Below are 10391 nucleotides of genomic sequence, written 5' to 3' on the forward strand. Positions count from 1 at the left end.
TGGATGCCTATAAAAGGTCACTCCTCCTTCACATTTGAATACACACAATACATGATCAGAATATCACATACACATTCTAATTTTCTCCTTTTCTACTTTTACATATATTATCTACTTTATTATTATTATTTTGGGTAATGGTTATGTGACTTGAATACCTATATCTGTCTATGAACGTGCTCATAGTGGATCTTGAGTTTATGTACAAGGGGTCTTATCTTGGAGTCTTGTAGACCGTCAGTACCTGCACATAGGGAGGCTACAAAGGCTTTAGGACAGCGTCTTTGATGTACTTTATCATACCAAACTCACCTTCTTACTTATTATTTATTTTCCTTTTACTTACCTATTATTTTGTTTTCTTCAATTTCATTATATCTTCAAAGTTTTCCAATTTGTTTATATGTTATTTATAATATAAATATTTTGTATTTGGCTTTACGGAAAGGGGAAAATTATTATTTTTTATAACAATTCTAACTTATCAAGTATGCACATATTTATTTATGGACATTACGCTCTAAAACAGGTTCTAAATACATAATAATACACATAAAATATGCTTAACACACACCGTGAAGGGGAGAAACACTTGTGCCAATCACATTATGCCACGAGTGATAATTTTTTCACTTGGCAAAACGTGATTAGTTGAGATAGCAAAATAATGTTACTCCCATTTCATATAAGTTTTTCTCCATAGAGTGAGCCTGTCCTAACTAGTAAGAAAACTAATCATCCATGCTTGAAGAAGAATGGTCAGAAATGGGAGACGCGGTTTTTTTTTGTTTAGAGACAAGGAGAAAATTCAGTTTACAGATTGAAATTTAAATCCAAACATAAAAACGCAATCACCATAAACTATTTATTTATTCTTTCAAATTGCTCACTAGTTATTATATGGGAGACTTTGGAAAAGCCCAAAGGAGAGAGAAATTTTTTAAAAGAAGCCAAAATAGACAAAATTGCCCTTATTTATTTTTTGATTTCCTAAGGAATCCTTTACATTTGCATGTCTTTGATTTGAAAGTTGAGAGGTTTTTCTGTCTTTTTTGAAAAAGCTTTGGCTTTTTCCAAAAGTGAAAGTTTTTTTATGAGTAAAACCTAAATTTACTTTATTTTATATTATCAATGTGTATAATAAGTTCCCTAACTAAGTAATTTAAGCCAACTAGACAAATTTTGCCCAAAGCATTGTATATACTATTTGTAGTAGCTTTTGCTGAGCACCATATCAAAATTTCCAAATCACATCACATTTGAGCCAACTCTACCTCCAAGTTCCAACCATAAAATAATAATGACAGTCACAGGCTCACATAGAATCACATGCAGCCCAGATCCATTATTAGTATGTACATCCCTAATCCAACCAAACACCCCCAAGAAAAAGCAAAAAAAATTCATTAGGTCCGTCCAACAATAACACCAAATTAAACACGACACATTGGCAATTGGAATTTGGAACCCAAAATTTTAATACCAAAAAAAAAAAAAAACATGTGAAAATTGCACACCACACACACCCCATTTGTTCTACTTCTAGCCACATTTCCAAGAACTGACCCACCCGACCCCAAAATATTTTGGTTATTTTTCTTCCCACTCTGCACTAACATTCCGAATTTCAAAATTTTTTGAAAAATCCACATCAGGATCCCACCCTTCACAAAATGACACTTGCATTGAAATTAGGCCCTCAGACTCGGACATCTTTCTCCAATTTTTAGTACCCAAAAAAATAAACAAAGAAATTAGTTTTTTTTATTTACCAAAAATAAAGAAAAACAAATAAAATTAGCCCAACCAAACACGCAGAATCTTGATATACAGAACAGAGAGAGACAGAGCCTCGCCTCCTTTGCACAACAATTCATTCGGAAATCCCAATATAGAGGGGAAAGTTCTCATCCCCTTCCAAGTCGTTCCATTGTTACCATTTCAAGGTTTTTACTTTTTTGTTTTTGTTTTTAAATTTTGTTTTGTTTTTGAAAAACATATATCCAGTTGCCCTCACAGTCCCACATAAGACACTTTCAGAGGCAGAAGAGAATCGGGGGGGGTCTTGAACAAGAGGATCTATCATCTGCGAGAGACCCATTCTTGTACATCCCCAACAAGAGGAGAGAGAGCCTATAATCATGCCATCAGGTGCTAAGAAGAGAAAAGCTGCCAAGAAAAAGAAAGAAAAGGAAACCCACAATGGCAAATCCTCAACCGACGACAATCCTCAAGGTGCTTTGTTTATTCATGCATGTCCTTTATTTTATTGCATCAATCCCACACTTACCCATATGGCACTCAATTGCTCTTGCACCTTTTTCAGTGTTTCTTCTGGTTATTTTTTCAATTTGGGCTAATTGGTATTTGCTGGTTTCTTTTGTTTTGCTCTGGTTTGGTTCGATTTTTTTGATTGAATTGAGAGTCAATCTTTGGTTTTGGTTAATTTTGCCCATTTGGGTAAATGGGTATTTGCTAATGTCATTTGTTTAGCTTTGTTCTGGTTGAAACAATTGTGTTTGAGTGTTAATTACGCATCTCTCTATTCATTCTCTATGCGTCTCTAATGTTACTTTCGGTTTTCTCTTTTCTTCGGTTAAAATTGGCTTAATGGGTTCTTGTTGAAGTCCCAGCTTTGCTTGATTTTGATTGAAACTCTTGTGATTGAATCAAACCATGTTAGGAAATAATGAAGTGACCTCCCAAGATGAGAAAGGAAGTGATGGTGGTGAGGTTGGCTGCACTGCATTTCAGGAGCATCATAACCAGCAGGATCCATTTAAGAAGAGCAATGAGGAGCTGGGCGAGCGAGGCCCATCATCAGTTCCACCAGTTGTTTCTGAGGATAAGTCCGGGAAGGGAGCTCCTAGTGGTGTGGAGGCTGTTCAGAAGGTTGGATTGAAGAACGATGATGGTGTTAGAATTGAGAGGGAATTGAAACAGGATTCCGCAAGCAAAAATGTGATTATTGAGGATGCGAAATCTGCAAAGGGATCACATAATGGGGATGATAGAAGCTCAAGCAGTAGTAGTTCAGATGACGAGTCTCGAGTTGTTGAGAGGAGGCAGAAGGAGGATTCCTATGCTTCAGTTTCAGAGGAGAAACCTCATAATGATTTGGTAAGGTCAATTGATTCTTCACCACCAGAAGTGATTCAGACTACCGAAGGTGCACCAGCTGTGAAGAATACAAGTTCAGTTACAGAGAGTACACCGGTTGAAAGTTCAGTTTTCTCCAATGTTGTAGTAAAAACGGGGTTGGAGAATGGTGCAGAGAAATTGTTGCCTACTGGAACTCCTGTAACTTTGACGGATCCTGTATTAAAGAAAATTGAGAATAGAACATCTCCGTTACTGAATGAGACTGCTAAGGCGTCTTCAAGTATGGTGGAATCTGTTTCTAGAGAAAATGAGAGTAAAGTATTGCCATCATTAGGTACTTCTCGGGCTCAAGTTAGTAATGATGCTGAATCCAGCAAAAATCCTGAGATTCCAGAATATTCTGAAAAGCAGGTATTGCCTGCATATTCTTTTCTTCATTGAAAGTTTGATGTCAGATCTCTTTTTGCCTTGATAATTGAATGCAATTTCTTCGATGGAATTTATGCAGCCTCTGGTAACTCCGGCCCCACCAGTTCCCCGAAAAACATCTTGGTTTAGCTGCTGTGGAATTCTGGAAGTGATAACAGGCTCCAGTAGATAAGTTCAGGTTGGGATTTTTCTACCTTTTATTTGTGGATATATATTTTTTTTGTTCTCAAGTTTTGCTTTATTACTTACTGCTCAAAATGTAATTTTTGTCCATGTGTATATAGAGCAGACTGGGTCACTAGAGAAGTGAGAGTCTTTAGGATGTTACAGGGATGTCATACTTGTTTTGTGTTATAACTGTTAACTGTGTTTCAGAAATTTTGAATTCTTGATCTTTTCCAACTAAGGTCTAGTAGGTGTCCGATTTATGCTTGTGTAGATTGCAGTTTTAGTGAAAAATAGTAGCTAAGGAATGAAACTGTTAAGATTCTTTGTCCTGAAATTCCTCAGTTACTATTTTCTCATGAAAGGTTTTTATTTGGTTATTATGTTGCCTATGACATAAATAGGGGATGGAGGATTGTGTTTGATGTGTTGTATAATGTGTTTATTTTACTGAATTTATAAGGGAACTTTACTTACAAATCTAGTGGAATTGTCACACTACAGGTGTTGAGTAGCAAAGCAGAGAGAAGAAAGTAAGGATATAACAGTACTTTGGGTCAGAATTTTGGGTTTTTGGTTTTTGGTTTAAAAGAGGAGATTGTTGAGGCTTCTTCATAAGAGGGACTTATTCAGTACTTAAGGTTTTAACCTGGCCTCACAGAGAAGGAATTGGTATTGGATAGACATAGGAAATACAAGAGTTCTAGGAGTCATCTTGACATCCACATTCCCTTATTCCTAAATTAAAGGACCTATCTTGTGTTAAGGTTCTGCTAAAGTTTGTTTAATTTATCTCCCTTGATTTTAGATTGTTCATGGATTGTAAATACTTGGTAGAGATCGTACTAGAAATTAAAAGAACGGGGTATCATATTTTGCTCTTTGAGGAGCCCATTTTTTTCTGCTTATACTTTTCTTTTATCTTTAAGGACCTATACTTTTAGATTCAATCTTACGGCACTCAGCCAGAATTGAGATATGTGCGTTGCCTTCCTACTTAACAATTTTATTTGGACTTGACTGATGCCACAGTTTAAGGTTTTAGTACCTTTCAAACTGAATGTTGGTTGATTTTTGTAGGTTTTGTCTGATGCAGAACGAAGCACGAAGGGTTTCAGTGGACTCTTTAAGCTTGTGAAAGTGAAGACCCTTCAGAGAGTTTTATGATATTTTGATATTAGAACTTTATAAATTTTCCCTAAAGAATAATGGGCAAGAGGCCTGATTATATTTGTGGTGATAGTGTCGGGAATGGTAGGCAGCTGTATATCTCCTGCTTTTACAACCTTTCTTTCTTGTTAATTTTGCAGAATAGTTTTCTATGTCGATTTTAGTTCCTTTTTTGCATTGGTAGGCCAATGGTGTGACATAAATTTGCAAAAACTTTTTTAATATCAAACTTCACTTGATGTTTGTGATGGATCTGGCTTTTTCGTATACATAATATGAAAATTTCTGCCCCTCTATATATAACCTCATGGTGGAACTGTTTGATGTATGGATTTTTTCGTCAACAAATTTGTGTTGTTTATTTGACATGTTGGGCTCTTGTAGTCATTAGGTTTTTGTCGAGGATTAGACGCTTGTGTGCATCCATTGCTGGTTTAGTTACCTTATCGATTGCAGTTGAAAAATGTTCTCTTTACCCCTTGGATTGATTCGGTGCATATGGCATGCATTTGCTTCATAGAAAAAACTGCTAAACAATCATGTAAATTTTATTTTTAGTACTATTTATTGTTGCTATATAAATCGAATACAAATCAATCAAATCATATCACACTATTGACACCGAAACCATGGGCAGGTTTATACAAAGGAAAAAAAGGGTAGGATGAGGGTGAAAAGAAAAGAAAATTAAACAAAACAATGCACACACAGAGACAGCACACAAACACAAAAGTCATTCAACTTTTCCAACTTCATCTCCTTGATGCAGCACTATGAATGGCTGCTATATACAGAAGCTGCGTAGCTGAAAGGATGATCAAGAATGCCTCCAGTGTTCTCTGCACGAAACAGAGCAAGTATGTTTCAATATAAAATCTCTGGAAGATTAAGGTTTGAATAGAAAAGAATTTCTTTTCATCTTACCAGACGGGCATTTCTGATACGAAGCTCTATCTCCTTGCAAGCAAAGCTGCACGAATTAGGTACCCGGTTAGCATAATATAAAGAGAAAATAGTTTGAAGAATTTGTATACATGTGCTGTTTTAGGATGGCAATAAGTAAGTACCCCATGGCAAGGAGGGTGAGGGTCCAGGCAACGGTAGCAGCTGCGGCTGCAGATGGCAAGCTATCAGCTGTCCAAGATCGAATATGGTTGATTCCGGAAATGGCTGAAGCAGCACCAACAACTCCGGCAATCAAAGCGAATGTTACAAAGAACCCGGTTGCAGCATTTCCCATTGGGAAGTATATGGGTGAGAAATGTGCTGGGAGATCAAAACCAGGACCTGCAAAGCCTCACTCAGATTTAGCAAATGGAGAGTGCATGTGATGTAAAGTCTAAACTAGAGAGAGAGAGAGAGAGAGAGAGAGAGAGAGAGAGGTTTACCAATAATGAAACCATGGTCAATAGCTCTGTTCATGGCCCAGCCTCCAATGCCCAACACAATGACATACATGCAGAAATTGAGAAGCAAAAGCAGGCCAGCAACAGACTTTAACTGCTGGTTGGCCATTTCTGTAAGATCAAAAGCTGCTGGATGAACCCAAAAGTTCAATGGAAAAGAAAAAGGTTGTTGTACGTGTTACATGTGTTAAGCACAAGAAATGGTCTTAGCTTATATATAAGCAACTGGCCATGGCATGCAGGTTTTGGTTCTTTTCTTGCCAAGGCTGCTGGTTCCAAAGGGCTTTGTGGGGTTGTAAAGGAGATGGATGCTTCATAGACAAGGCAAACAAAGCAAGAAATGCCAAGATTCTTACTTGCCTCACATTTTTAAGTCTTCTTTTTGGTGGTACATTCTTCTTCTAAGCTTTGTGCCATAAAAATTGTTCCTAAGATATCAAAAAAGTTATATTCTTTGCCAGATGGGCACACATGAAACGCAGCGTTTCAGCCTTTATGTTCTAAAACCACCCAGCCAGTCTCTCTTCGAATAATTTTGTTTTTCCTATATTCGGTTACGGATTGACGGTCATGCTGAGAGTTCCCGCCATTTTTCAAAACATTGGAATCTCACACTTTCCAATTTCACTCTCTGATTTCCACAAAAACCTTACCAGCTTCTCCAAATGCTTGGTGGGTTTGATGACTTACACCAAATTGACTACCCCATCTTACAAGTCACTGCTCTCTGATCACTTAAGGAACCAAAAACTCAACGAAGCTCGTCTAGTTTTCAATGAAATCCCTTTTCCGAGTGTTAGTTTGTACACCATGATGATTACGGGCTATTCGAGACAACATAGGCTTGATGATGCTCTGAAACTGTTCTACGAAATGCCTGTGAAAGATACAGTGTGTTGGAATTCAATGATGAAAGGGTGTTTGGATTGTGGGGATTTAAGTAAGGCTAAGGAGCTTTTTGATGGAATGCCTGGAAAGAGTGTGGTTTCTTGGACGACGATTATGAATGGGTTCTTGCAGTTTGGTGAAGTTCAGATGGCAGAGCGCTTGTTCCGCAAGATGCCGGTGAGGGATGTGGCTGTGTGGAATTCAATGGTTCATGGATACTTTAGTAATGGACGAGTGGAAGATGCTAAAAACTTGTTTAAGCTAATGCCTTGTAAGAATGTGATTTCGTGGACTTCGATGATTGCCGGGCTTGACCAGAATGGGAGGACGGATGAAGCCTTGCTACTATTTTGGGAGATGATGGGTTCTGGTGTACAGCCCACTTTGACCACATTTGTCTCTGTGGTGATAGCTTGTGCAAATTTGTTGCGTTTACATTTAGGTGTTCAGATTCATGGTCAGATTGTCAAGTTAGGGTACTGCTTTGACGAGTTTGTAGCTGCTTCACTTATAACACTCTACGCGAACTGCAAGCAAATGGAGAATTCTTACAAGGTTTTCAAGGAGAGTTTACATAAAAATGTTGTAGTATGGACAGCTCTTTTAACAGGATATGGTTTGAATTGTGAACACGAAGAAGCGTTAAAGGTTTTCAGGGACATGATGAAATTGGGTGTCCTTCCAAATCAGTCTTCTTTCACTAGTGCTTTGAATTCATGTTGTGGATTAGAAGATCTTGATAGGGGCAAGGAGATTCATACAACAGCTATTAAGATAGGTTTTGAAAATGATGTCTTTGTCGGCAATTCTCTTATTGTCTTGCATACCAAGTGTGGAAATATAAATGATGGAGTTGCTATATTTAAGAGAATTGGTGACAAGAATATTGTATCATGGAACTCAACGATAGTTGGATGTGCACAACATGGTTGTGGCATGTGGGCTTTGACTCTCTTTAACCAAATGATACGTACAGGTGTCAATCCAGATGAAATTACATTCACAGGGTTGCTTTCTGCATGTAGCCATTCTGGGATGTTGCAGAAAGCAAGACGCTTTTTCAAGTTTTTCTCGCAGCATAAGTGTGTTGAGGTGAAACTTGAGCACTATGCATGTATGGTGGATGTCTTAGGACGATGTGGTAAGTTGGAGGAAGCAGAGGAGCTGATAAAGAACATGCCTGTGCAAGCCAATAAGATGGTGTGGCTAACTCTACTTAGTGCTTGTCAGATGCATTCCAATTTGGATGTGGCTGAAAGAGCTGCAAAAAGCATTGACGATTTAGAACCGGACTGTAGTGATGCTTTTGTTATGCTATCTAATTTATATGCTTCTGCAAATAGATGGAGTGATGTCGCCAGAATTCGAGAGAAGATGAAACATAGTGGAACTGTAAGACAACCTGGTTCCAGCTGGGTTACTTTGAAGGACTGAGGCATGAATTTCTTTCTGGAGATAGGTTGAACCTACTTAGCGAGCAAATTCATCAAAAACTGGATTGGTTACAAGGAAAATCAAAGAAACTTGGTTTATGTTCCTGATCAACAGTTTGCATTTCAGGATGTTGAGGCTGAGCAAAAGGAAGAGATGTTGTCTTACCACAGAAAGAGGCTATGATCTATGAAAGGAGATCAAAAATGGTTTGAGTGGGTTTTGGTAGACCAGTTGAGAGCTAGTGAAGATATTAACCAAAGATACTTGGATGAAAAGACTGCCACTTGTGCTTTCAAACAATTTTCTTTACCTAACCATCATTCTTTGCATGTTTTGCTTCTCTAATATTGCAGAGAGTAATTTCAGCCCATAGAGGATGCTGTAATGTAATGAGTCTCGGTCCTTGAGAACTGTCACAGAAGTTTTACAACCATAAAACATGTCGTTCTGTGGTGTCCATCGAAGACCAGGTGATCCCATATAGCATGTTCAAATGATGTACTGATGTACAACACCTTCAAGCATAAAGGAGTCAAAGAAGAAAAAAAGACTAGACAATATTAAATTGAATGAATTTGATAAGAAAAATTTGAGCTCAGTTTGTAGCTTTGTGAAATGGGAATCAAATATTTGGGGTTACAAACTTGCAAGAACTGGAAAGATAGGTTGTATATATATTTAAACAGTATAGCCGCGCGCTTAAGAATACAAGACACAAGCAAATCTGGCGATGCACCCATTTGGCCATTCTCCTCCCAATTGAAAATTCGATTAAAGCCTAATCAAATTAAGAACAAAATCATTGCTGCAAATCCCGGATTATGTATCGGGATACAATTTTTAAAAAACTTAAAACTGAGTATAGCCGCGCGGCTATACTATTTTTAACACAAAAAAGGTCCCCCAACCATTTGGAGCCACGTGTCAACACATGTGTTAAAAAAAAATTTCAAAATAGAGTCTAGCAGGGAGGCTATACTATTTTTAATATAAAAAAGTTCCCCCAACCATTTGGAGCCACGTGTAAACACATGTTTTTATAAAAAAAATGTTGACAATGCGTATAGCTGTACGGCTATACTATTTTTAATTATAAAAAAGATTCCCCAACCATTTGGAGCCATGTGTCAACACTTGTCTTTTCAAATTCAAAACTCAGTATAGCCGTATTTTTATACAAAAAAGGGCTCCCAACCATTTGGAGCCACGTGTCAACACTTGTCTTTTCAAAAAAAATTTGTAAAACTGCATATAGCCGCGCGGCTATACGACTTTTAAATACAAAAAGGGTCCCCCAACCATTTGGAGCAACGTGTCAACACATGTTTTGGAAAAAAAAATTTCAAGTAAAGCCGTGCGGCTATACTATTTTAATTATAAAAAAAGATCCCCCAACCATTTGCAGCCACGTCTCAACACATGTTTTTAAAAAAAATTCAAAACTGAGTATAGCCGCGCGGCTATACTATTTTTAATACAAAAAAGGGCCTCCATCCATTTTAATTATAAAAACAATCCCCCAACCATTCCAGCCACGTGTCAACACTTGTCTTTTCAAAAAATATTCAAAACTGATTTTAGCCGCCCGGCTATACTATTTTTCATTATAAAAAAAGGGCCCCCAACCATTTGGAGCCACGTGGAAAGACATGTTTTTTAAAAAAATATTTACAACCCTGAGTATAGCCGCGCGACGATACTATTTTTTATACAAAAAAGTTCCCCAACCATTTGGAGCCACGTGTCAACACTTGTCTTTTTAAAAAAAAATTCCCAAAACTGCGTATAGCCCAGTGG

General features: G+C 37.5%; 3 protein-coding genes across 4 annotated transcripts; 2 read left to right on the plus strand and 1 right to left on the minus strand.

Moving 5' to 3' along the window:
* On the plus strand, window positions 1790-5158 carry LOC18778316. 2 transcript variants are annotated; one of them, XM_020561706.1, is made up of 5 exons: window positions 1797-1946; window positions 2041-2235; window positions 2684-3513; window positions 3611-3709; window positions 4777-5158. In XM_020561706.1, the coding sequence occupies exons 2-4, from the start codon at window positions 2142-2144 to the stop codon at window positions 3701-3703; spliced, it is 1017 nt and encodes a 338-aa protein (XP_020417295.1). In that variant the 5' UTR covers window positions 1797-1946; window positions 2041-2141; the 3' UTR covers window positions 3704-3709; window positions 4777-5158. The 2 variants fall into 2 exon arrangements, with proteins under 2 accessions (XP_020417294.1, XP_020417295.1); XM_020561705.1 differs by having other exon boundaries at window positions 1790-2235.
* On the minus strand, window positions 5399-6455 carry LOC18778567. The gene is made up of 4 exons (XM_007212120.2): window positions 6255-6455; window positions 5934-6153; window positions 5791-5836; window positions 5399-5705 (listed from the first exon to the last, which is right to left on the minus strand). The coding sequence occupies exons 1-4, from the start codon at window positions 6379-6381 to the stop codon at window positions 5619-5621; spliced, it is 480 nt and encodes a 159-aa protein (XP_007212182.1). The 5' UTR covers window positions 6382-6455; the 3' UTR covers window positions 5399-5618.
* On the plus strand, window positions 6555-9210 carry LOC18778943 (pentatricopeptide repeat-containing protein At5g46460, mitochondrial). Its single transcript, XM_020561704.1, is given in 3 exon segments — window positions 6555-8583; window positions 8586-8689; window positions 8691-9210. Coding segments are annotated over 3 exon segments (1932 nt in total). The 5' UTR covers window positions 6555-6842; the 3' UTR covers window positions 8778-9210.

This window comes from Prunus persica, chromosome G4 (assembly GCF_000346465.2).
Source record: "Prunus persica cultivar Lovell chromosome G4, Prunus_persica_NCBIv2, whole genome shotgun sequence".
In the NCBI taxonomy this organism is placed as follows: domain Eukaryota; kingdom Viridiplantae; phylum Streptophyta; class Magnoliopsida; order Rosales; family Rosaceae; genus Prunus; species Prunus persica.

Bases quoted from the DNA above. Each gene is read 5' to 3' on its own strand.
- LOC18778316 (XM_020561705.1), top strand. From the start codon at position 2,142: ATGCCATCAGGTGCTAAGAAGAGAAAAGCTGCCAAGAAAAAGAAAGAA. The intron at 2,236-2,683 runs GTGCTTTGTTTA...AAACCATGTTAG, and splicing joins AACCGACGACAATCCTCAAG to GAAATAATGAAGTGACCTCC. The intron at 3,514-3,610 runs GTATTGCCTGCA...GAATTTATGCAG, and splicing joins CAGAATATTCTGAAAAGCAG to CCTCTGGTAACTCCGGCCCC.
- LOC18778567 (XM_007212120.2), bottom strand. From the start codon at position 6,381: ATGGCCAACCAGCAGTTAAAGTCTGTTGCTGGCCTGCTTTTGCTTCTC. The intron at 6,154-6,254 runs GTAAACCTCTCT...GAGGCTTTGCAG, and splicing joins TGACCATGGTTTCATTATTG to GTCCTGGTTTTGATCTCCCA. The intron at 5,706-5,790 runs GTAAGATGAAAA...TGTTTCGTGCAG, and splicing joins GTATCAGAAATGCCCGTCTG to AGAACACTGGAGGCATTCTT.